At 39.6% G+C, this 25,975-nt stretch overlaps 3 protein-coding genes, 1 non-coding gene and 1 pseudogene across 4 annotated transcripts; 2 read left to right on the top strand and 3 right to left on the bottom strand.

Moving 5' to 3' along the window:
* Positions 1-7,067: 7,067 nt before the first annotated feature.
* LOC149035645 (ATP-binding cassette sub-family C member 4 pseudogene) lies at positions 7,068-7,877 on the bottom strand (annotated as a pseudogene).
* A 4,446-nt stretch (positions 7,878-12,323) lies between these two features.
* Positions 12,324-12,396, top strand: Trnat-agu (transfer RNA threonine (anticodon AGU)). Its single transcript has one exon. It is a non-coding gene; the product is annotated as a tRNA-Thr (tRNA).
* A 120-nt stretch (positions 12,397-12,516) lies between these two features.
* Positions 12,517-16,894, top strand: LOC149035643 (P2X purinoceptor 7-like). The gene is made up of 3 exons (XM_089191244.1): positions 12,517-13,031; positions 13,171-13,303; positions 13,828-16,894. Exons 2-3 carry the CDS (start codon positions 13,257-13,259, stop codon positions 14,006-14,008), a joined length of 228 nt encoding a protein of 75 aa, XP_089047370.1. The 5' UTR covers positions 12,517-13,031; positions 13,171-13,256; the 3' UTR covers positions 14,009-16,894.
* LOC113667381 (uncharacterized) lies at positions 14,014-17,440 on the bottom strand. The gene is made up of 3 exons (XM_089191243.1): positions 16,958-17,440; positions 16,436-16,579; positions 14,014-16,340 (listed from the first exon to the last, which is right to left on the bottom strand). The coding sequence occupies exons 1-3, from the start codon at positions 17,162-17,164 to the stop codon at positions 14,199-14,201; spliced, it is 2,493 nt and encodes an 830-aa protein (XP_089047369.1). The 5' UTR covers positions 17,165-17,440; the 3' UTR covers positions 14,014-14,198.
* Positions 17,441-17,824: 384 nt separating this feature from the next.
* On the bottom strand, positions 17,825-20,066 carry LOC149035642 (ATP-binding cassette subfamily C member 4-like). Its single transcript, XM_089191316.1, has 4 exons — positions 19,536-20,066; positions 19,179-19,290; positions 18,906-19,059; positions 17,825-18,131 (listed from the first exon to the last, which is right to left on the bottom strand). The coding sequence occupies exons 1-4, from the start codon at positions 20,064-20,066 to the stop codon at positions 17,825-17,827; spliced, it is 1,104 nt and encodes a 367-aa protein (XP_089047442.1).
* Positions 20,067-25,975: the final 5,909 nt, after the last annotated feature.

Here is a 25,975-nt window from a genome sequence, read left to right as displayed (position 1 = left end):
AGATTTAGATTTACTGTCTCCTTTTTTGAGTATATTTTTAAGAACTGATTGCATGTCTTTTCACGCAATTTTTTATAAATAAGCAGTTTTTTTTTCAAAGAATACAAATTGCACCTTCCTCAGTAACAGACTTGAGAAAGTTTGTTAGTCTTTAAAAATTTGATCATGCTTATTTATACCAAATTGCACTTGTAATCATGAGATGACAAATTTACAAAGGTAACCATCCCTCTTATCATCTCTGGTAAGGGTAATTCACAACAACGTGGCCAAGTGGTTTAGGGTGCTGGATTTGCAATCTGGAGTTTCCTGGTTCAAATCTTTCACCCTGCCGCTATCTGAATTTGTTCTCGGTAGTCCCGAGTCTAGCTCCTCGGTCACTTTGTGTTGAGAGCCAACTGGTCAGCCTTCCACCAGTTGGCATTTTTAATGGTTTATGTGATATATTTGTTTATTTATTAACAATGTCACCAACAACAGTACTAAATACATTTGACCCTTAAATAAATTTATTTCTTTATTTCATTAATTTATTTGACTGTTGTTAATTCTTGGTCTTTACTCTAACTCACGTTAAGGGCAACATCAAATAAAATCGGAAGTCCTGTCAGAGATGCGGAGAATCAACAAATTACATAAAGAGTCGCAAATGTAAACAATGTGGAGTCGAACTGCAGAAGAGACAGCGTGTTATCAAGCCAGTTTCCAATAATCAATTTTCATATCACAAGCAGCAGCTGTTTAGAAAGGTAATTAAGATTTTTTTTTTAATGTGACACACATGAAGTTACTCACCAACATAAAATAGCTTTACTGTTATTTTATCGTTTTTCAATCAGTGAAATCTATTGAGCGACCAAAAAAATCACACATACATAGGTATTTTTTGGAATACAAATTGGACATGGCATTAACTTTCATGGACGTTTGTCCTTTTTGCTTTGTAAATAGTTTAAAATGTTAAGGTTAGCATAATTATGAAAAGTATTACGGAAAATTTCATCAACATTGAATAACATTGCTCTTTGATTGTTTTAGTAAATGCTAGCTTTTTATTTCAATAGGCTTCATGAGGCTTGTTATCGTAGTTACAGGATGAGTAAAGAATGGTTAAAAACTATCAGTTTCATTGTTTTTGTTTTTTTATTATTGCAGGCTTCTAATGTACATGCTGGAATAAACACATGGACTGTGGAAGAGGTGTGAAAATGCATTCCTTCGGAACCAAAGGGCCTGTGGAAAAGTTTTTGGTATTCCAAAACGAATGTGCCGAAAATCTTTTTAAAACGTTGTATAGAGCAAATTACCACCGGAAAGCCAAACGGACTGAAACTACTGAACAGTCATCAACACAGACTACAACTGCTGGAAAGACAGCACCACAGACCACAAATACTAGACAGACAGCACCACAGACTACAAGAAATGGACAGACAGTAACACACACTACAACTACTGGACAGACAGTAACACAGACAACAACTAGTGGACTGACAGTATCACAGACTACAACTAGTGGACAGACAGCACCGCAGACTAAAGCTACTGGACAAACAGTAACACAGACTACAACTACTGGACAAACAGTAACACAGACTACAACTACTGAACAGACAGTAACACAGACTACGAGTACTGGACAGACAGCATCAGAGACTACAACGTCTAAACAGACAGTAACACAGACTACAACTAGTGGACAGACAGCACCACAGACTGCAACTTGTGGACAGACAGTACCCCAGACTACAACTGGACAGACTACTTCTAGACAGACAGCAACACAGCCTACAAACACAGAGCATACAGTACCGCAGATAGACAAAAACAAACGTAAGGCAGCATGTGGAAAGTGTCTAGGCTGTACTAAGAATGACTACATATCAAAGTTTGGTGGCCCCAACAAGAAAAGACGCAGATGTACCCAGCGTGTATGCACTCGTTCGTAAAACAGTTCAATGGAAGCTCATTCATTCATTCATTCGTTTACTCTTAAGTATAGCTCATATTTAGAGGATTAAAACAACGGTTATGAATTTTGTATTATAATAAAGTGAGTCTGGTGTTTGCTTAACCGTTTTGTGATTATTTCTTGTGCCTCTTCTGAAGAACAGCGTCCACGATTATTGAAGTCCGTAAAAATTTCAACGTTTACCAGAGCAAGTAAAAACTTTCAAAACTTGAAGTGTGACTATGGACACACAAAGCGAGTGACAGAGCCACTGAAATTTTTAGAACATTGTTGTCTCCCAATCCCAGTTTGCCGAACACGGAGGGCAGTGTAGCCTTAACTAACAGAATCACCTTCATCATTCCGACATTAACCGCGTCCAAATAGCTGTTTTCTTAAGTTTCCATGTGCTTGAGGTATTAGATTGAAAAAACAAACTTAATTAAATTCCTACTCTGATGAAGAAAAACATGCTCCTGTTTAAAATATGCGGAGTCTGGAATGAAGTTCCCGTCCAGTTTCCGGAATTTATGTGGTTATCACCTAAAGGGGACATTGGAACTGAAAACAGTGTTAGGATAGACAAACCAAGCTCAAATTCAAGGTATCACAGAAAAAAAGCGTAACTTTCGGGTGCAGTTCAGCAGCTGACATTTCAGGAGTAAAGGCTCGAAAGGCTTAGAAGTTAGATAGGCCTTTAGTTTTCGGAGATCACCTTTCCCTAATTCACTGGAGTTTAAATATCTTGTTAGGATCACCAAACTGAACTCACATACAAAGTATCACAGATAGAAAGTGAAACTATAGGGTTGATCACAGTGGTTTGCTTTTTACGGATATGAAGGGCTTTAAAGACCACATTGTTAGGATCATCAAACCAAACATGGATGCAAACCCAATTTGTCTGTAAATAGACTCTTTTCTTTTTCCTTATTCTGGTGCCTTATTTTGAGTGATTAAATCACATAGTTTTTTCTAACTTTTAGCCTTCGAAATGTCTCATTTTTCACTGAAAAACAACAACAATAAATAATCTTCTCTCACAATGTTGGTTTTTTTGTGGAAAGGCAGTCATGATTAGCTCTTTTTTTGAGTAACCACCTTTTGTACAAGAAAAGGAGTTCAGGAAGGTGGTTTCTTAGGAAGAAAAATCAAAACAGGAAGTGGATTCACCTGTTATAACTGCATTGCCACCCCAGTTAAAATAGGGAAAATATGCAATTCATTTTTACATGGAACTTTTACTACTCGCATATCCATTTTTGTGAAACATGCACGTCTGAAGTCGAAAAAAAATCAAGATTTCGTATACGATCCATAATGTGTTAAGCTATGAGTTTTGAATAGATTAACAAGTAAATTTGTGTTTGGAGATAACAACCCATCCGAATCTTGCGGCCCACTTGGAGAAAAATATAGAATAGTTTGCTGTAGTTTTGGGGGGCAAAAATTGTTGCGATTGCTAAGGATGTTAAGGATTGGTCACTTAATTTGAGAAAGTTTTTTAATCAAGGTTGGGGGTAGGAAACAAGACGGTTTCTTTTAAATTGGTTGCACAAAGAAATTGGTAGCTAGAGAAATGACAGAAAGTTTTATGTGAACCAATGGCCTTTGTTGGGGAATAACGAAAATGAGTGCGGTCATTCAGGTTTAATTTTATAGTCATGAATTGCCGTTAATGCGTCAGACATGATTGAATAACATTATCGAGCTAAAGGAATGCATATCATCACAGACAAAACTGGGAGGGTCTTGACCCCAATAACTGGGTATAAGAATGATCGTGGAGTCTGATCGCCTGGGAGAAAAGGAATTTCATCGGTTACAGTAACCGAAGTTTCGAAAGGCTAAGTGGCAGTCATGATCATCGTCAAAGTTACTCAAATAACTCTGATGATGACTTCCACTTCGGTTGTAGATACCTTCATCACCGTGACCACCATAATTCCTTTTCGTCGGAAACTACCCTAAATTATTAGAAGATACAACTTTACTGCTGGGTTCAAACATCATATGTGATCACAATTTCAGTGGACGATACTCCCTGGGTCTATTATTTGTGCCTTCCTGGGCCTAGAACCTGTTTACAGACTCCTGCTATCCTTCCTGTTGCCAGAGGAACATTATCTCATAGAGAAACATGTCTTCTCCACTGAAGCAGATACGGCCGAAGGCCCATTGCAGCTTGATTTCGCCTCGGCACCAGACAAAATGGACGCCTACCCAACGACGACAAGTTGGCTAGTGTCTCCAGGGAAGCATGTTTTCCCCTCTGAGACAGAAGTCGAGACTGTAGATCTTTTGCAGTTTGATTTCGCCTCGGCACCAGACAAAATGGATGCCTACCCAATGACGACATGTTGGCTAGCGGTTCCAGAGAAGCATGTGTTCCCCTCTGAGGCAGAAGATGGGACTGTAGACCCTTTTGCAGCTTGATTCTGCATCGGCACCAGACAAAATGGATGCCTACCCAACGACGACAATTTGGCCAGTGTTTCCAGAGAAAAATGCGTTCCCCTCTGAGACAGAAGATGGGGCTGTAGACCTTTTGCAGCTTGATTTCGCATCGGCAGCAGACAAAATGGATGCCTACTCAACGACGATAGAACTATTTTAACCGCATTCCAGTTTCGTTTTGCTATGTATATAACCGTATTTACCCGTATATAATACGTGCCTATGTATAATACGTATATAAAGATCTTTATTAAAGAAGCACGTCCAGAAACAAAACGTCTGGACTTACAATTTCCTAAATATATCTATCTATTATGTATATACAAAACTAGGTAACTACACAAATTCGAAAAGACATCTATTGAAAAAGCAACGTTTAAAGCGTTCGGTTCTGACTGGAGGCAGGATGTAATTATATCCTCTTTTCGTGAGGCTCCTAGCTCTCTGAGCTGGTAAAAGTTCATGCAATGGATTTGCGCTGTCAGAGGTTATCTCGTCCCAAAGAAGCCTGTCTTTCATTCTAATTACATCCATTATGGGAGTGTATTTGCTAGTGTAGCCATAACGTAAAGCTCTCTTACAAAACTTGTCAATATGAGAGAGATATTTACTGTAGTGGGCAGAAGCCCACACCTCAATTGCGTAAGTGAAAAGTGACATAATTAGACTGTCAAACAGCAGTGTAAGTTCTTGTAGTGAGAAGCCGTAGTATTTGCAGACTCTGAGGATGTACAGTCTAGAACTTGCTTTGCTAAGCATGTTTTCAAATTGAACGTCCCAGTTACATGGATCTTCGTTTACAGTAACTCCTAGCAGCTTTAGTTCGCTCTTTCTAGTTATTCCGTCCACGGGCTCGGGAAGGGGCATTGTGGTTTTACCTTTAACAACCATCTCAAAGGTCTTCTTCATGTTTAGTGTCATCAGGTTTTTATCCGCTCAACGTTTAATATTTTCTACTTCATAATGTGATGAATCTGTAAGATTAGAGCCAGTTGTGACAGGCACACTTGCTGTGATATCATCAGCATATTTGATCAGTAGGGTTTGGGGGCTGACCGGTTTAATATCATTCACCATGATAGAGAACAATAAGGGTCCAAGCACAGTTCCCTAGAGAACCCCTCTGTTGACCTTGAGAAAACTGGTAACCACTCCATCAACCACTACTCTCACAGGAAGCTTATTATCCAGTTCTTAATGTATGGATTGATGTCATACGACGCCAACTTGCTGAATAGAATGCGATGGGAGACTGAATCAAAGGCCTTACTGAAGTCGAATGAGAAGGCTCTTACAAAAGCCGCATCTCGGTCTAGTCGCTCAAGCCAAAAATGTTGGCACTTAATACAACCTAAACCTTGGTTTCTGTGAATTTAGTGTAAGGTAGACTTGCCTATTATGATAAAATGATGGCTCTACCTAGTTAAAAACCGCTGTACCACAAATGAAACGCATTCGAGACAGAACTACGATTAAGGAGAAGCAAGCTTCGGCAGAAATAAAAACAATTTTCTATTTAATATTTCTTGTTCAATGGTCTAAAAAATTAATACCTTGTAACCTGCAGTGTATTTGGGATGTGCTGAGTGGTACCTGGAACTCATTAAGTAATGGGCTCCTGAAAGAAGATAAGACACCATTGTCCTTTATTTCGAAAGAACTTTTTAATTACACGTTAAAGGATTCAGTAATTTTAATTTGAGTAACAATTAATTTATTTTGGTGAAAATTTCTGACTGCCGGGCATTTAGTTTGTTCAGGACTGTGCCCAGCAACTTGATCATAATCGTACTAATTCTAAGGGTTGACGACCGAGCTCTATTATAATATGCACAAGCTAGGAGAGTTTGTCCACCAGGAAAGCAAAATGATTTCATCGGGTTTACTGGTAAGCGGAAAACCAGGGTGGCGGACTTGACGCACGAAGAGCACGAGCTACATAGAAATGGAGTTTTTTGTCAAAACCAGCCACCAGCTTGGGTAATCCCACAGCCTAACTGTTACAAGCATTAAAGTCCGTCGAGAAAGATGAAACTATTCATTTAACATTTAATAGGTAATTATTATTACTAGTAACGCCATAAGCCGGTTTCAAATATAAACTGGAAGTGAACAAAGCAATGAATGTCCTTTTTAAACCTATATCTTAACGGTAAAAAAAAAAAAAAATGAAGCGGTTCACTTCACTGAGCGATCGATTCTTCTGTCTTTGAAATTATGGCATACTTGTCTTTTTTAACTTATTCGTGACATAAATTATACTCCAAGGTAAGAGTTCAGATTGGTGAAAAAAGATTTCCCAAAAATTGTCATTTTTTCTGGATTGAAATTAACACCTGCCTCGGATATGTACAGGTAAATACAGGAACAAAACATCGCTAGCAAAAGTAATGCTTGGTTTGCTTGTTAACATTGTTTAAGCTCGCGCTACGTTTGCGTCCGGATCTCGCGCAGTCAGAAACCATATTGAGCCCCATTAGGAACAAATAGAGCACTTCAACTCGCTCTTAATGACTTAAGGTGTACACGTAATGAGAGCAAAAATGAGACTTAAGGGTAAGTGCATGAACCAATTTTTGCAAATACTCTAAGATGGTTTTATCGTACTTTATTATTCTAGCGGCGATCGTAGTTTTATTTATTATTCATCTTAACGTGTTCATGCATTCACGTAAGAGTTGTTGAACTCATCGATCTCACCATCTTTCATGACCAAAATCAAGTCACAGTCTTTGATGGTGTTCAGTCGATGAGCTATGGTGATGACTGTGGTGCCCTTCAGTTTCTCTCGCACTATCCTCCAAATTGTTTGTTCTGTGTCTGGATCCACGTGCGCAGTGGGTTCATCTAGGATGACAATTTTTCTTTTATGCAAAAGAACACGAGCCAAACAGATTAGCTGTCGTTCTCCTACACTGAAGTTTGCACCATGCTCTAACAACTGGTGATCTAGTTTTCCTTCCAAACTTTCCACCAATTCTTTCAGTTGAACGGTCTCTAAGGCTCGCCATAACTCCACATCTTGGAACTGCTCTACAAGATCGAGGTTTTCTCTCAAAGATCCACTGAAAAGGACAGGACGCTGGCCTAGAACGGATACACACTGTCGAGACACCTGAAGGTTAATGTCCTTTACTGCGATGTCATCATTCATTATGGCACCTTGGGCATCTGGCATGCGCAGAAGAGCTGCCACTAGAGATGACTTGCCGGCTCCCGTTCGCCCTGTGACACCAACATTTGTCCCGCCTTTTATACGATTAAGGTTCTTTAATACTTGAGGTCCCCCCAGGTAGTAAGTCATTGACAAGTCTTGAAGCGTGATATCCCCTTTTAATGGCCAGTGTTCCGGGGGAAGTTTCTTCACTTTGTAACCAGGCTCATGATCAAGTTTGGTGTACGTAATAACTCGTTCAACTGACGTCATAAAATTCTCAACTTCGGCTGCTTTTCTGACAGTATAATCCATCAGTTCTACACTCTCAAGGACGTAAACAAGCCCAACAAGACCAAGAGTAGACTGCGCAGGCGCCGAGTATGGCGGCCACGAGGATATTGGCTCCTCTTCTATTAGCTATTTTAATCAATTTTAAGCTTCAATTTTATTACAATATATACTTGGATGAAGGCTTTGACTCTCTCAAGCCTATTTGGAGAGGAAAAAGTTCGGTTGGTTGCGACGTCTTTGGAATTTCCTTCTCAGCTCGTAAGTGCTACTCAACAAGGGCGCACCGCCATGATAGACTTCGAAGGCCTATCATGAAATGGGTTAAACATGGTTATATACTGCTTGCGGCGACGGATTGCTCCCTGTTAACGATAGACATTACAGTTTTTATGGATGTGGAGACGAACCCTGGTCCTATTTCTTCAGAGAAGAGCTATGATCTACGAAAGCAAACCTGGTCTGACGAAAGTAAGATTCCATGTTATGGAAGAAACTATTTACTCGGTTTGAGAAAGAAATCTGGTAAACCTTCGAGCCCTGTCTTAGAGACGCTTAAGAAACTACAGCTGCTCAGGTTTCGTGGTAATCGGGGAGGTTTGAGAAAAAATGTTCAGCATGTGAAGGAGAGAACTATTCAGAATATTTCTGTCGTCATTGGACGAAGGGCGGAAAGTGGTTTTGCTATTCCCCGGCAGCGGGTTGAAAAACGACGAAACCCTAGCAATCTCGTCAGTGTACCAAAACAAGTGGTGTCCCGCGAACACACCTCTGTTAGTTCTGGTCAGCTTGCTGTCCCTAAACTTTTGTTTATTAATATCTGTAGTTTGGGGAAAACAACTAGTCGGGTGCGAGCGGTTGTGGCTTTGGAAGCCGACTTAAGAAATAATGACATCGATGCTTGTGTTGTGTCGGAAACTCATTTAAAAATTGAGGTACCCGATACGGTGGTTAATATCTCGGGTTATAATATCTTCAGAAGGGATAGGAATTGGTCTGGATGCGATCTAAGGAATGGGGGAGGTGTTGCTATCTATACAAGGAGTAATCTTTCAGTTATTGATGTTTATCGTTCTAATTTATACGAGTTTATTTGCCTGACTGTGTTGCTGCCAAGTGGGAATTACATTCTTTTATCTGGTCTTTATCACCCCCCGAAAACATCATACCAGCAATGCGATTTAATGGATTATCTTCTTAATTTCTTTGACACAATGCTGGATAATCACCCAAACGCTACTATTGTTTGCGGTGGCGATCTGAATCACCTTGATCTCACGAGACTTAAACGCATTACTGGTTGGACCGCTTTAGTGGATTTTCCAACACGAGGGGATTCATTTTTGGATAATTGTCTTACAAATAGGCCAGAGCTCTTCGGAAAATCTTTATCTATAAAGATGCTGATTAAGACGGATCACATTGGATTTATAGTTCCAGCGGGCAAGAAACTCAAGCCTATTCGTAAGAAAGTGCAATTTAGGGATTGCCGTGAGCATAGGAAGCAAGCTCTTTACCTTGCCCTCGCATCAGAATGCTGGGATGATGTTTTGGAGGCGGATAGTATCGAAACAGCTGTGAACATCTTAGAATTGAAGATCCTGTCAAATATTAACTGGTGCATGCCTTTACGAACGGTTTCCCTTTCGTCCCGTGATCCAAGTTGGATGACACCGCTAGTTAAGTACATGCTACGTAGCAAGTCTCGCATCTCTGTTTTACGCACTAATAAGCATAGAGAGCTTAATAGAAATGTGTTGAAGGTTATTGGCGAAAACAGAAGGATGCTTCTGGAGGGCAAAATGGGGAGCAGAGAATGGTGGAAAAACGTAGACTTGATATCTCAACGCCGGCGGTCCACAAACGTTTCGCTGGATAGAGAGACCGCTCAAGATTTGAACGAGTATTTCGGTGACCTGTGTACGGATGGCGATTACGTTGAGCCCGCGTTACTTGAAATTGGTCCTGAGGTGAAAGTCCCGGAAATTAGTGAACGATATGTATGGAACTCACTGAGTACTCTAAAGAAGACTGCAACTGGTCCTGACCAAATTCCGTATTGGGTGTGGAAAGACCATGCGGAGATCTTCACTCCAATCATTACTAAGCTATGGAATTTGTCTCTCGCTACGCACCAATGGCCTAGATCGTGGAAAAGGGCAAGTATAAACCCACTGCCAAAAGTTGATGTTCCAGTGGCAAGAGGGGACTTCCGGGGGATCAACGTAACCCCTGTAATAGCAAGAGCCCTGGAAAAGGCAGTCTATAAGATTCACGCCCAAAGGCCGGTGGAAGAACAGCTGTTGAATAGTCAATTCGCGTATAGAGAAGGAGGGAGCTGCACAGATGCTTTGCTACTTATACAGAATAAGATCTGCAAGTTTCTTGATGATCCCAAGTGCAAGGCAGTGCGGATGTTCGCGATGGATTTCAGTAAGGCCTTTGACTCTGTGAGCCATCAACTCCTTGCTGAGAAACTTAAGAGTCTACCACTTAACCCGTATATCATAAACTGGTGGTTAGGTTTTTTGCGAGATAGAAAACAAAGAGTTATTTTCGGGAATCATGTCTGTAATTGGAAAACAGTTAACAAGGGCACAACCCAGGGTAGTGTTTCAGGACCTTATTTGTTCAATATATTTCTTAACGATCTGGAAATTAAATTAGGAAACGAGACACTTGGTTTCAAATACGCTGATGACTGTACGATTATTGCTCCGGTATATTATTATAAAGATCACTCTGTAGACTTAATAAATCAGTTTTTACAGTGGGCAAGCCAAAATAGAATGAATTCAAATTCTACTAAATGTAAAGAGCTTGTTATGTATAAAAAAGGTCACACTGCTGAGGCCTACAAAAGTATTTTTGGCATACCTCAGACTAGTACGATAACCATTCTTGGTCTCACGTTTCAGCCGAACTGCAAATTCAGTACTCACCTAAAAGAAAAGTTAGGTAAAGCTAATAAATGTTTATACGTTATCAGATGCCTCCGCAAAGAAGGATGTAGCCAAGCAGAAGTAGATGTTTTATTTAATTCCATTGTCCTACCTAATATTACTTATGCTCTATCTGTGCATGGGGCCTCTGAGTCAGAGCTAACTATAGCCCAGCAGTTTTTAGATCGTTGTTTTAAACGTAGTTACATATCTAAGAAATTAGTGATAGGTGACTTACTTAAAACGCAAGATCACAAAATTTGTCGCAAGGTTTCAACTATCCTGAGCCATCCTCTTAGAGCCTACTTCCCTGAGACCAAGATCACGAGGTATAATTTGAGAAATAAATCCCCTGTCATGCCCGCCACTCGCACAAACCGTTTTAAGAATACATTTTTTAATAGAATTGTTTTTAAGTACAATGTAGCTTTGTAAAAGTGTACTTCCTGTATTAGACTTTTGTATTTGTTTCCACGTATATACTTATCTTATTTAGATACACCTAAGCTTATTTACATCCTTTTCTTTTTAATGTAACATAAGATATGTAATTTTATCTTTTGAACAATAAAGACACAAGACACAAGACAAGACACAAGAGAAGTCCAGCGAAAGCTATTCATAGAATGAAATAAAAAAGGATCGATGTCATGAACATTTTATTAAGACTCTTTATGTTTTCATTAGTTATCTGTTTAAGGTGTTAGAAAACGAAAATCAATCAGTCAAATAGAAGCATTTTAAGTTGATAGGTAGCAGATGAAAGTAATAGGAAAATCTTAAACAAACATCTAGCGATTAATTTCAAAATCCATTGAAAATATCGGTCATAGTTACTATTGAATTTTACAAACAGGTTCCGTTAAAAAATTATCGCATTTTGCGAGAGAGAGAGAAAAAAGAGAGAAGACACAAAAATAGTATAAATTAACCCTTTAACTCCCAAGATCTCATTAGTAATTCTCTTTACTATCTGCCATACAGTTCTTGTGATGTTAGTTTGGAAACTTTGGTATTGGATCAATTTAGAATCCCATGATTGATATTTTTCTTTATTCTCATCACTTGTCTGCTTGATATTGTATTGATATTGTGAGGAGAAATTCAGTCTTGGTCACTCATGGGAGTTTAAGGGTTAAGAGGTAGTAAGTAAGATGAATCAGTTGGCAAAAGATACGTTTTTGGATGGAGATGTGAAAAATTGGTGGATGTAAAAACGTGGCAAAAGCGACGAGACTAACTTTGTCACTTTACAGCTTAACCCTTTCCACCCTAACATCAGTATGCATATTCTCCATACTGTTCTCTATACATTTCCTAAGGAGCTGATAAGGAGAATATGTTTGCCAATCAAGAGCCTCTCTAGTCGGTGATCATTTCCTTTATTCTCGTGACCTTAACGCGTGATTCAGGGGTAATGTTGTAAGAAAAAAATTATGTTGGATCTAAATCAACTTTCCAAGTGGTGAATAATGGCTGTAAATATATGAAAATCATATATGTGCAACATAATGACCAGTTCCCAGTTGGCTTGTTAGCTCAGTTGGTAGAGCACTGCACCAGTATCGCAGAGGTCACGGGTTCAAATCCCGTACAGGCCTGAATTTTTTTTCAGGCCTTATTTCAACTACTGGTTCTGTAGTGTTCATAGCCGTGAGGATCGCTTCTATATCCGAGAAATTATTTGTTAGTCAGTCTTAGTGGTTAAAGGCTTAAACTGTTTAAAGGGGAAGTACGGTCTAGAAAAAGTTTACCTATATCAAAAGTTTCTGACTTGTTTTTTCATTATTGGCAATTCATTTGAGCTTTAAGTGTATTTGTTGCCAGAAATTACGTTTAAAAAATTGACATTTTGGAATTGAAATCCGCCATCTTTATTATGACGTAGCTATGACGTAGCAATAGTCAAGCGTTGTAATGTCGACTAAGATGGATGAAAACATAGAAAACAGCGGCGAGGAGAGCGATAATGACTCAATTCTCGACTTGGATCTTAATCCAGACGGTGTAATTCGTCCATTCATGTTTGAGCCGCAACATAGCTCATCTTGAGGAGAAGAAGAAATTTCTGTTGACAAAGAAACTCAGGAAGAGATACAAGAAGAAACATCTACGCGCTCACGTCTTGGAAATCGCGAATGGTGCTCTTGCGGCAACTGTCAAGAGATGCCAACAGAAAACGAGTGTATATGCTGCCAAGAAATGGATGTACTAGGTGATCGACTCGATCTGTAAGGTAATTAATTCTTCTCAAATAAAATCTTTGTTTCTAAAGTGATAATTTTATATTTTTTTACTAAAGAACGGCGCAGTGCCCGCAATGGATTTATTTCACCCTGCTAACTGAGTGATATGAACTATCACTGAAATTGCAGGTAACAAGCTTCAGTGTATTACAGAGCACGGATCATTTGGACCCGTGTGTTTACTAGCGGACGTCTTGAGAACAGCCCTAGTTGGCATGCACCAAGTGAGAAATGACAGACTTGAAGATTATCCGTCAAATGAGTAAGCACCAACAGAATAAATATTTTTCACAAAATTCATGCAAACAAAACGCTTTAGTTGTTTACGAGTTCGTGTGACGCGAACCCTAAGAAACAAATGCAGTGTTGTCAGCCCTTTTAATACAAGTGGTGTTGTAGTCTTTTGTCTGAAGGGTGAACTTCATCGCTATATTTAATTGTAAAGAGCCAGTACACCTCTTCAGTTTGTGTGCTTTGTTTTCCTAATGGAGGTAAATTATGAGTAAATATGGACGTGGACGAGACAAAATTGAAAGAAGGAGTTCTTATGAGAATCATCACATCACTTAATGAGGGAAAATAAGAAAGGGAAACTTGCTACATGTAAACAGAGCCTTAGTCAAACGGCGAGCCTCAGGAAGTCTCCCTTTGTCACACAATGTTAGCTTAAGATATTGATCTCATTACAAATGAGCCCCTGCTTGGCGAAGTAGAATTTGTTTGTTTCAACTGCATTTGTCTGGGTTCTGTTCCGAGCATGTATCAATGTCTTTTGTTTTTTCCTAGGAGTATGCGATTGGCAGGTTATAGACAGTTTACTTGGTGGACTTATAACAGACTTGGTAAAGGGAACAGACGCGTGATTCCTTCGTGTGTTGTGGCATCAATAAGACGTAATTACCCAGATGCAGCCGGAAATTATACAGGCTTTAAAGATGCCGAGGACAATGACTCATGGCCGGGATAGTCACGTTTAATTAATAAACTTGTCTTTGTTTTTATTAAACATTCAAGGAGGTCCACGGCGCTATAGGGGTATCGGCTCCAGTTCCAATCATTAAAATACCTTCAACAGTCTGTTCCAAAAATAGAAATTGACAATGTAAATGCTAGTGCCATTTTAGGCGGACTATTCGATTTTTGTATTTCTATTTTTTTCACTTGCTTAATTTTTTTCCAAATCTGGATACATGCCGTGCGAGAAGGTCCTCTTGTGGTGGGCGCGGAATGGGTGCGATGTTTTTTGGGAGATCAGGGACTTGAACTTGCTCTGGCTCTTCTCCTGTGTCTCTCATCTCCAACACTGAGCATAGCATTTCCGTAACGTGCGGCTTGGTCTTCTCTTCCAAAACAGGCCTTACAACCCAATCCTTCATCCCCTTAGGATAAACATAGCGGAATCGTTTCTCCCCACTCGAAGCCTCTGCTTGAGATCGACCAGTGCCCGAATTGTGGTCTAAAGCAGTTAGCTGTGTACGCGCTACCATTCCCAGGTATCCAAAATGTTGCCGCTTGGGCGCGTATTTGTTGTAGAGTGAATGGTACACTTCTAAGGCCCCTGTGTGGATGGTCTTCGTTAGAAGGTCCAAATCCTTTAAGAGTGTCTTCTCTAGCACTACGTGTTTTAACGCTTCGTGTGCCGGGGAACCTGCGACTAGCCATTTCGTTTTACGATGTGCCCTTGGGGAAATGGGCTCGTGTGCACAACGACTGTACAGCACAGTCGAATCCCAATCGTGTTTGTCAGCCGTGTGGTGGAGGATGCTGACCCACTTCTCTTTGAGGAGCTGGGGATTTCCGTCACATGTCATCGCTGACCACCACATATGGTTTGTCACGGATTTTATCCAAGGAGAGAGGTCCCTGCATTCTTTCTTCTTGGCTTTCGTGGCTAGCTTGGACTTGATGTTCTTAGTCAAGTGCCACACGTCTACCTGGTGCTCAACACCGAGGTCCTTATACTCGCTTCTCATGAGTGCCTTGATACCGGTGTGCCTGTCAGTACCTACAACACCTACAGGAATGCCACTATTTAGTGCGCGATCAAGACAATGCTTAAAACCACGTTTCTCCATTGCCTGTGAACTTGTACTCTGCTTTACATGGCAAACTTCGAAATCGACAATTTTCTCACTCTCTTTGTCCATCATGGTGTAAGTTCCGTATTTGGCACTATAGCCTGGGGAGTCACAACGTCCATCCCCGAGGAGAGTGACCGAGCTCCTGTCTAAGAGATCGGCGAGGACTGCCGCCTTTTCCTGCTGCCAACGATCATTTATAACAGGGAAAAGGTGCTTCTTCTGCCAGTTGTGATAATCCGATTTGCTCAGAAAGGCAAGATTTATTGCAGAGGCAACTTCTGAAACACGCGAAAACGTATTTCCTGTAAAAAGTATAGCACCTGAAAGCAATACGTTCCCCGCGGCCGCCCTGTTAACAAGTGGCTGGGAAACCCACTCCTTCGAATGGGAGTTTTTACAAAGTGTCGTTACTTTAAGCGCACTTCCCTTTTTTAATAGCTCCTTTTCAAGAACCTCGCCACCGCATTCAACACAGCGGCCAAATAACTTAAGCAGTTCTTCCTCAAATACTATGTACTTGGGAGACGAACACATTTTCTCATAAATGGTATCGTGACTGTTACTAACGGGCGGATCAGTCTCCAAATCGCTTTGGGTGGTGTCCTGGTCCACTTCTTCAAAGCTGATGTTAAACGAACTGTCTTCCCCAGCCTCTTCATCACAGCTGACTTGAATGGAACTGTTGTTGATATTGTCATCATCAAAGCTGACTTGAAGGGAATTGTCGTTCACATCGTCATCTATTGTTACGTCAGTATCTTCTTCCAGGTTAATCGAGAGTTCCAGAAGCCGAGGTGGTTGGCTAGATGAAGCTTTGATCGGGGTCGAAGTAAATGGCTGAGTGCAAAGGGACCCAGGCTTAGAGAATAAAGGCAGCGGATTCCATGGTGGAACACAACTATAGTTGTGATCTTGAAGAAGCAGCGCGTCTCCTGTTTCACTAGCAAGCCATTGTGTTCCACACGTCGTAAACTTTTTTTCAGGTTCGCGGTGTTCTGCGCTTGCAGATGTAGCGTCGGTCCGGATAAACTGAGATTCTGTGCAGCTTTGGGAAGAAAGTTGATTCGCCGAAGGTTCTATTTCAAGCTGTGGAGAAGAGGGCGAAGCAGCGCAGGAGGTAGATGGTGTATCGCTAGTGTTTTCCTTTACAACTGAACACGAAGACTTTTCTTGCTCTAAAGATAGCAAATTGGTGTTTTCAAGAAGGGTGTTCAAGACCTACGATGAAATGCAGAATGTACGGTGTTGATTACATTTACAGGCTGGTATCACAAAACAGTTGTTAGTTGCATCATTAATATTTCACACCCCACCTCCTGTCGGCTCTGGCGATTCGCCCTACCAACGCTTGTTTGTCGGATTTTCTTTGGTGGAGGCGCATAGGGAAAAACAGATGGAACTGCATCATCTTTTAAGTGTCTCTTTTTCCTGCTACCGTCAGATCCAAGGAGCTCGGACTGTATTTTTACAAGAAAGGAAAACAAACAAACATTAAACACACTAATGGTTTTCCTCATTGTCTTCTTATTTACACAGAGTGACTAGAAGACCTTTTTCACCGTGATTCTGGTATAAACAAATATTCACGTGCCTTATAAGATAATTATAAACACTGCTTTGGAAAATGCTTGGGAAAAATTCTTGGGAGAAAACGGCTAAGCGCCTCATGGTCGCGATTGAATTTACTACACGTGGTCAATCACCAATGCGAGCTTCAATTTGTTTTGCTGCTATTACAGTGGTTCTTTTAAATAAAATTAAAGAAAAAAATACAATTCGAGTATGGGAAAGGTAAACATACCTTTCAGTTTGAAGCAAAGGTAAAATATTCATACCTGAATATTCCGCTTGAAGTCGTCCTTGATAAAGTGATCTGAGCAGACGTAGCAGTTCTCGGGTTTCGGCAGAGCGTCCTCGCGTTTTATTTTTGCCAGCCAAATTTTCTTTAAATTTTCATTTACAGGTAGCTTGTGGAAGCTTACTCCTTTCCCTTTTGTATTTTTGTAAGTATTATGGCAGTTAACTACAAGACAGTTGACCATAGTTAAACCCTCATTAGAAATACTCGTCAGAAAGGTCAATCAAGTCAACCAGGTCAAAGCGATGAACAACAAGGTTTGACTATTGCTACGTCATAGCTGACGTCATGTCCAAGATGGCGTTTTTCTAGTCGCGAAAGTGGTAGATAAGAGCAACTTCAAAGCGCTGTTGTCGTAATTGCAAAGCAAACTGGACAAAACGGCAACTATTTTCGAATTCCTGTGGAAAAGTTCTATCAATAGAAGTAAAATTTTTCTAGACCGTACTTCCCCTTTAAAGTGACATTGCCAGGGTCTGACTACTTCCGCAGACTTCGCCGTAGAATCAACATTTTGATCATCGGTAAGGTAAAAGCAATTGAGGGTTTGAATTCTTCGACTGAAAGACTGAATGGGATAAAACATAAACATACCCAGTTTTGATAAAGCCTCAGTCTACAAGGCTAGCAAGAAACTGAAACTTAAACGAAGGCCTCCGCCAAAAACAAAGTGAAAACCTATCAAGTTTACCTTGAGTGATGAAGCACAAGAAGATAACTCCAACAATCGTTATAGCGTTTAACCCACTTTTGAAGTAGTCCCAATAGATCTTAAAAGTCACTCCATCGATTATGCGGTCTTCGTCTGATATTTGTAGTTCCTTGTCCTGAGTTAGTGTGGGCATCACTTTATCCTTGACTTCTGGGTTTTTTTTACTTTTTGGGCTTCCTGTCTCTGATGCTCGATTCTTTGAAGTGAAACAAAAGCCTCGTATGCTTCCAAGGTACCATAGAGTAAGTATATGCAGAGGCTTATTCTTGCTACATTGACAAAAGAGAGAAGCATAAACACGTTGACAGGCGTGAGGGGATGACCAGTTAGCACCAGAGTCATGACTGACACCAGCATCGCAAATGACACTGAGGTATACTCCAAGGCAGCAAGGGCTGACAGAACACTGCTTTTTGTACGGATAATCTTCATTTCATCGCTGCAAACAGAATAAATGCATTGTATGTTATTTTTCTCTACCTTAACAAATTTGGTAATCATTAGCACAAAATTGAATGCTTCTTATGTGACATTACTTAATATCAAATTGTGAGAAACGTCTAAACAAGAGATGGACACCCGTAAGTGCCGAATCCTATCCGGTTTGTGTTACGTGAAGCGCCAGGGCACCAGTCCATCTCAAGTTTTTACTTAGCATTTCGTAAGGAGTCCTTTGACAATTCTTCGGCTCTCATATATCTTATTTAAAGGGTTAAGTCCAAGGACACTACACAATGATGTTAGTGACAGTTTGAGCTGGGCTTTTCGTCTGGGATTCAGTGCATTGAAAATTAAGCCAACTGGTCTACCAGATTTGAAATTGAACTCTAATTCGATGAATCGGGGAGTACAGTACTATCCGCATAAGTTACATCGATGTTGTTGTGCTGCCCGCTCAGTATTATTACTTTGTTCACATGAAAACAATGTTTGCTTGCAACCGATTCGTTTACCTCTTAACTTCTGGGTCAAAAATTTTCTGCGACTTTTTTTTCCAGTAGTGGAGTTGCAAAACAGGTGAAGAAACGAAAGCAATTGCAGGAAAAAAGCTAGAAGCGTGTGTCCCTTAGATGTTAGTCGAGTGCCTCTACCACCTTAGCCACGAAGCCTCAATGAATCGACTAGGATTCTTGACCTGGTGTCCAATGCGATGAATATTTTGCCACAGCGTTCCCGACTACTTCGTAATCAGTTGGTACATCTTTTTACATACCTTCGTATCCGTTTTATTTTTCCTCTGAATTCATCCTCCCAGGCATGTGTTTTGATGGTGCGAATCCCGGAAATTACTTGGTTCAACAAGGAGAAGCGCCTATCTGAAACTGCTGCTGTGCGCCGCCGAAGTGTGGCACACAGACGGGATAACGCTACGAAATACGGCACCAGAAAAAAAGGCATATGACTCCCATGAGAGCTTGCCAACCAATTAAATACACGAGGAATACTACAGTTCCAGGTATGACAAGGGTGAGATCCAAAATGCTACCGAAAATCAGCATTAACGTTTGCTCTTCCAGTCGCTGAACATCGTTTGAGAGCAGGTCAATCGCGCGTTCTGTTGTAAATTTGAGTAGATCAGCCCTCTTAAGTTGTAGAATCTGTCAAAAAGCATATTGCGAAATTATTGTACTGAATTATCATCATTAAATATGCGGAAATTATGGGCAAATTACCCTCACACAAGTACTGATCTTCAAAATATCGAATTTTTCCCTCCACTAAGCAAAATTTAAATAATCTATCATTCCTCGTTGGGTAAATAGCTCTTGAGTTCGTTTGTTGTCTCCTATGCATCGTGCACCATAGGCCGGAAAGATTAAATTAATAACAAAAAACTGTTTACCTTTCGGTAAATAAGAGCTTTCAGAGCACTGCTCACTCCGATACCAAGTACATCTGAGCAATAGGAAGAGTGTCGCATGGAAATTGTTCCAATCAAGGCACCTAGTCCCATAATTATGACACAGCCATTAGAAATAGGCTTTTTATGTAGATCAGGTTCCATTAGTGAGGAAAGCAAGCAACCCAGAAGTAGAGGCTTGAGGAGTCGCCAAAGTGCGTACAAGGCTCGAGGGAGTATTATGGTCAATGCTTCGTTGAAAGATATCATTGTAATGACGCTTTTCTTAAGTTCTGGTCTCTTCCCATTGCCTTTGCTCTTAGCTCTCTCTTTCTCCCATTGTGTCTGGAGGCGTTTGCTGTAAGAATCAGTGGAATTTTCTCTTGAAAGTGGTGCAAAGTCGCTTTCCTCTATAGTTCCTTTACTACCTGTCTTGAAGATGTTGTCCATCCATTGAAAGAGAAGAAGAGAAATAAAGCCTTTTTTTTTCGTATTTTCGCCCGTGATTATTTTCTGGTATCCTTCTTTTGTCATGGTGCTATGTCTGTAACCTAAATATAATATTGCAAGAGGAAAGGGTCATAAAGGTGACGTTAAAGAGTTTAAGAGTTGAGACAAGTTTGAGTCACCTGCGTTATATTCAAACTCGGCACAACGACGGATGACATTGTTTTTGCTTTCTAACTCTGGTTCATGAAGCGCCCCCGAACTTTGCTAATACAATGTATAGAGAATAATACAGGGGCGCGCGTAGGTATAGAATTTCTCTGCGAGTGTTCAAATCGATAGCTCACGAACACGAGAAGAATAATTCCGTATCTACAAGCAACCATGTATTATTTTGTTTATCGTATAAACACTATAGACCTTCACTGACAAGAAAAGTCGACTTTATTAATGAATGAAAATGAAAGAATCGACATACCCGAATAAAAATCGTAGAGTGCGTTGGCACTAAGGCTCAAGACGAAAAACTGCGTTGAATCATGATGACAAAAACAACAATGGGCGTAATTTTCAAATTAAAAAATTCTAATTTATTGACTTTGTCCTTACCGACAGAACAAATCTTCTGGTAAACGGCCAAAATTGACCTGTGGCAAACCTTCCAGTTGTCGATTTACGAATACGTAACTTACAGTTTTTCTTTTCGGGTATTGGTTTTCTTCCCCTTCAAGGAAAGTTTTAATGTCACTATCTGTCAGTGATATACGGATTTTTCAATGTTTTAGCCGCCATCATCCGAGAAAATTCCGACAAACTTTTTTCACGTATGTTGTTACGATGGTTATCCAATACCACGGCTTGATAGAAGTCGTCTAAAGTATTCACGAGTCGTACGATTTGTCGACCATGGATATTCATTATGGACACCATGGAAACGAAACGAGTCGTAAGGCTGTGCTGTCTATTCATGAATGTCATTGGGGAGACTTTTTTCACCACTTGAGAGAACTGACCCCTGATTGTGGTGTGTCGATTCGTACAAGTCGTACGATTTGTCGATTCATGAATATTCATTACGGAAACCATGGAAACGATATGCATCGTTTGTTTCTGTGGCAACCATTTACACTAACACAAAATATTCCTGCTAGGCAACTGGTGTCAAAAGCCGTAGTCAGGTGCCTAGGCGAAACGCTAAGGGTATGCCTTCGAAATTGGCCGCATCTCATCAGGGGCACTCTTGGAAAAAAATTATATGTATCCTTTTTTTCTTCTCAAATCATCGTTTCAACAGTCACGTTGCATGTATTCGGTGTTCCGACACGTGCGTCAAGTTTGTCCGCTCATTAATATTGCATCGTATTGAAACAGGATTCAAATTACTTTTGGTTGTTATTTGATAACACTAGAAATGTCTATCCTTTTCCTTTCACAAAGTTCCGTAGAAGTTGCAATTTATAACAAATGATAGATGAAAAATTTTCTTTTACAATAAAATTATTTATGAATACCGCCAATGAAAGAAAGTCAGAAAGAAAATAATTTCATTCCCCGCCGGCCCTCCAGTCCAAAGGGCTTCGAAAGCACCATTCCTAATACAATATGATACAATACAATACTTTGTTTACCCAAGCTACATCTAGGAGTGATTAAAACTCATTAAAACATGTGCGTGAAACGAAAAACGTTAAATAGAAAAGAAATAATTTAAAGTTACCATTCTTAAATCTATTTAAAAACATGCCTCTTTAAAAGACATTTAAAATTAGAAATATCCTTGGCGTTTGTAACATACGTAAGTAAAGAATTCCAAAGTTTTGCTGCCAAAAATGAGAATGACCTATGGCGCGATCTAGATTGAAATTGGATAACGTTAAAAGTGTCCTTAATGGAAATTATTTGGTCCATATTGCGCAGTGCTTTTTGCTAAGACAAATGCAGTGGTTGTTTGTGCACTGCGAGCAGGGCTTTTTTCGGAACAAAGAGGGATAGACTTGTTGTTTGTGCACTTCACGCGTTGCTTTTAGAGCGAGGAACATTTTTGTTTTTGTGCACTTCGCGCGCTGCTATTCAGTAAAGCAAAGATTTCTCTTGTTATTTGTGTACTTCACGCGGTTCTTTTAGAACGAGGAATACTCTTGTTGTTTGTGCACTTCACGCACTGATTTTAGAGCGAGGAATACTCTTGTGGTTTGTGCACTTTGCGTAGCACTTTCAGTTGTGCGAGGATCTTCTTGTTTGTGCACTTCGCGCGGTGGTTAAAAAATCTCCCTAATGACACCCATGGATAGACAGCACAGCCTTACGACCCGTTTCGTTTCCATGGTTTCCGCAATAAATATTCATGGTCGACGACTCGTCCTACTCGTACGAATGGACGCACCACCATCAGGGCTTGGTGGTGTGAGGTGAAAAACTTTTAGTCTCCCTAGTGAAGGGCACGGGCCGTACGACACGTGAATACATTAGAGAACTCGTACGACTCGTGAATACATCAGACAACTCGTATCGATCCGTAGTGTTGGATATACTTGAATAAGTCCGAGTGTCATTAAATTAACAGAGTGTATCCATATCAGGAGGAGTTTTGATTATTTATTTTGATTTTTTTTTCTCTTGTTTAACTATTGCCAGTGGGCGAAATTTTGCATTGCTTCTTTAAATTGAATGTTAATAAAGATAAAACAGCAACAACAGCAGCAGCATTATCAGTAGCTTCCATTTGTCGTGCAAGTATGCGAGTTTATTTGTTCGCCCACATTACATGCACTTGTCCAGACAAGTGAACAGTTTAGGGTTTAAAGAAATGTTAGAAAGGCTTTCAACACGTAGGACACTCGGTTTTCAGAATGTTAAATAGGACTTGAGGAATGTCGTCGATTTTTCCCCCTATAAGCTACGGCGAAGCTCTCACGCGATGCCTTTAAACTAATCGTATGCGATTTATTTGCTTGACAGTTTGTGAACATTTATTTTCATTACGCTTGACCATCTCTGTCTTTTATAGTCTCTTTTCATGTTTCCTTCTATTCGAGACAGTCTTTCTGTACGGTGAAAATGACTCAAATTCGCCTAAAACAACGGCATTTTTATCCTCTGTCTCGAGTTGTTATTATGGAGTAAATGCGTGATCTAATGCATTGTTTTTGTTGCATGTAGATATCGACCAAGATGTTCGCAAGCGACTTATTATAACTTATTTCCCGTTACGAAAAAAGGTATTATTTTAAAAGAGATTAGTTTAGAAAGGAATCTTTTGCCCTGCGTTTGTTGGATAGTGGAACATCATATTTCATCAATTTAAGTAAAATTGAGATTTATTTAAGTTTTTGTTGCAGGACAATATAGATCGACCAAGATGTCCGCCAGCGACTTATTATGATATAACATATTTTCCGTCGCGGAAAAAAGGATTCGTTTGGAAGAGATTAGTTCGGAGAGGAATCTTTTGCGCTGCATTTGTGAGATAGAGGAATATCATATTTCATTTTTAAGTAAAAATTGAGAAAGATAAGGGCTGGAAAGTACCCTCTGGCGAAATCAGAGCTTGAGTTGTTTGAAATCTGAAAGCCGAAAAACTCGTCGGAGCAAAGTTCTCTAAGAAGAGGGAGACTAACTGAGACATAAAACATTTTAATATTCTCACCTTCAGTTTGATGAAGGACTCAGAAAGCTTCCGAAGTCGCAAAATCACACCCTATCCACCCAGCCGCAACACATGCTGTAACATATGCCGACGAAGGCACATATCTTTCAAACATTTAAATGAGGCGTATCTAGTTTGACTATGACCATTAAATCAAAGGAGCGTATCAGTATTGGGGGAAGCTTTTGCTTTTTACTCTGAATCTACCATATATTATTATTAGTATTACTTTATTTTTAGTATTATAGTATTCCACCAGCCACAGTCGAAGCACAACAGGAGAGAGGAATGTAATGAAGTGCCGGTCTTTGGAGTAAATGTCTTTTTCGGACCTCTTGTTTAATAACTAGTCATGCAACAACAACAAAGTTCTACTCTGCTAGAAACCTTATTTTCACTCCTTATTAAGTGGTTGCGTAGTAACACTAAGAGGATAAACCTAAAACTTTGCCTTAAAGGAGAAAGGTTGTGAGACATTTTTACTGAACTTTTATGTTCCAGAACTTTATTGCATGAAATGATATATGAAAGCATATCAGTGTAAAGAGGCAACGGTAAACAAAGACGGTCAAGGTTAGTGAAAATTAACAAAATGTTCACAAACTGTGACGTAAATCCTTTCAAGATAAGTCAACTTTGTTGGCTAATTATTAAAACCTCGTCAAGTAGAAGATTATGCGCATTCTTGCTTGAATTGAAACTGTGGGATAAAATGTAGTAGAATTTCGAAACTTCAAAACTCATTGTAAAAAAGAGCAGCTCAACAACACTTTAGAGAATAGGTCTCTTGAACTCCAGAAATTATTTCGACTTCAGTAGCGACCTGTACACGAAGGTCTCTTGTATTAACGTTGAAGTGAAACTATTAAAAATAGGATATTCCTCAATTCACATTCCTCAGTCTTAAAATCTCGCGTTCGGTGCGATGAAAGCCTTGCTATTAAAATTCTATGAAACTCAGAGGAGCGTTTTGTTGTTGTTCCAGAAGGAGAGACACCTAATTTACGGGTTTAAAAATTCGTGCTTAGAACAAAAGCTGTTCATTGTCGGTATATTCTTTATTTGTAGAAAGCCGAAATAACTTAACGCTAGATCAGCCTTTTATCAATCAAGTGAAAAACATCACGAGCTTTGAAATCTCAAAATAAAACAATCGACGTTGAAGAAAACGTTTTTATCTTAAAGATAGACGTTATACGAGAGAATATTCTCTATCTTAAAGATGATTAAGATAATTGATTTTTGGGAATTGCTCGTTTGGAACTAAGCGCACTCCCTTCAACACCGAAATTCGCTTTATAAAAAACCTTTGATGTAGGCGATTACTGAATATCCTAACTCTTTTTATGCATGTTACCGCCTTTATATTACAAATATTCAATAAACATTCGACTGACTTTTTCTAAAAAAAAAAACTTTTGGTTCAGAAAGAAAAACGGCTACGAAGAAGGTATATGTAATAGTTGAGAAAAAAGAGTAAGTACTAGTCATGATGGAGAGGATTATTATGGGTTGGAAACAACTAACTTTGGCTATAAAGATTACTATGGCAGCAATACGGCTTCTTGGAGGTAAGCTTGATTGTAGCCTTACTTGTCTTTAACTGAGGAATGAGTTGAACGACTCCCATCTCTAAAACTGAGCTTCAATAAGTATATTCAGTAAATAAATCCCCTCAGGCGGCTGGTATGTCGGCTGATAATGTTTGTAGACGAGAGATTGTTCGGAAAATGAATATTTGGCCGAGAAGCAAAGGTTGGAAATTTTGAGCACATTCTCTCAGTCAAGGATATTGTCAACCGACATATCAGCAAGCCAGAAAGGGTTTGTTTATCTAATATCCCTCCCATTAGTTTTCATATCGCACTAAAACCACTTACATAAAAGACAATGCTTATCTGATAGCGGAAGCGTATTTGCGATCAGCTTTTTATAATCACTAGTATCACTAAACTCTACAAAACGACCTTGCTTTTCCTTCGTTTAAAATAATGGATGAAACTTTTTAGCTGATTTTGTTTCTTTTCGACGAAAACAAACGGGTGTTAGATTACTAGAAAAAAAAGGACAAACACATCGAGCACCCGTGATTAATAACTTCATTCGTACTGTCTACCTGTTATAAGTATTAATATTTAGCGAGAAAGATGAAGTTATTCATTAAACATTTAACAGGTAAAAATGCTTTTAACACCGTTATTATTACTAACGCCAATGGTCGGTTTCAAATATAAACAGGAAGTAAACAAAACAATGAATTTCTATTATACATATGTATCTTAACTATTAAAAAAAAAAAAATGAAGCAGCTCGTTTCACTGAGCGATCTAGTCTCTCTGGATTGAAATCA

The sequence above is a fragment of the Pocillopora damicornis genome, chromosome 13 (genome assembly GCF_964200805.1).
Source record: "Pocillopora damicornis chromosome 13, jaPocDami1.2, whole genome shotgun sequence".
Classification (NCBI taxonomy): domain Eukaryota; kingdom Metazoa; phylum Cnidaria; class Anthozoa; order Scleractinia; family Pocilloporidae; genus Pocillopora; species Pocillopora damicornis.
Note: the sequence above shows the minus strand (reverse complement) of the source record. Positions and strands in the feature narration are given on the sequence as shown.

What these genes read in the sequence shown, in the direction of transcription:
- LOC113667381 (XM_089191243.1), bottom strand. Translation starts at nt 17,164, where the DNA reads ATGGTCAACTGTCTTGTAGTTAACTGCCATAATACTTACAAAAATACA. An exon ending in ACTTCAAGCGGAATATTCAG is followed by an intron (nt 16,580 to 16,957) that starts GTATGAATATTT and finishes GTAAAAATACAG; the next exon opens with TCCGAGCTCCTTGGATCTGA. An exon ending in ATCGCCAGAGCCGACAGGAG is followed by an intron (nt 16,341 to 16,435) that starts GTGGGGTGTGAA and finishes ATTTCATCGTAG; the next exon opens with GTCTTGAACACCCTTCTTGA.
- LOC149035643 (XM_089191244.1), top strand. Translation starts at nt 13,257, where the DNA reads ATGCACCAAGTGAGAAATGACAGACTTGAAGATTATCCGTCAAATGA. An exon ending in GAAGATTATCCGTCAAATGA is followed by an intron (nt 13,304 to 13,827) that starts GTAAGCACCAAC and finishes GTTTTTTCCTAG; the next exon opens with GAGTATGCGATTGGCAGGTT.
- LOC149035642 (XM_089191316.1), bottom strand. Translation starts at nt 20,066, where the DNA reads ATGACAAAAGAAGGATACCAGAAAATAATCACGGGCGAAAATACGAAA. An exon ending in AACGTTAATGCTGATTTTCG is followed by an intron (nt 19,060 to 19,178) that starts GTAGCATTTTGG and finishes CGTATTTCGTAG; the next exon opens with CGTTATCCCGTCTGTGTGCC. An exon ending in AAAATAAAACGGATACGAAG is followed by an intron (nt 18,132 to 18,905) that starts GTATGTAAAAAG and finishes TTCTGTTTGCAG; the next exon opens with CGATGAAATGAAGATTATCC.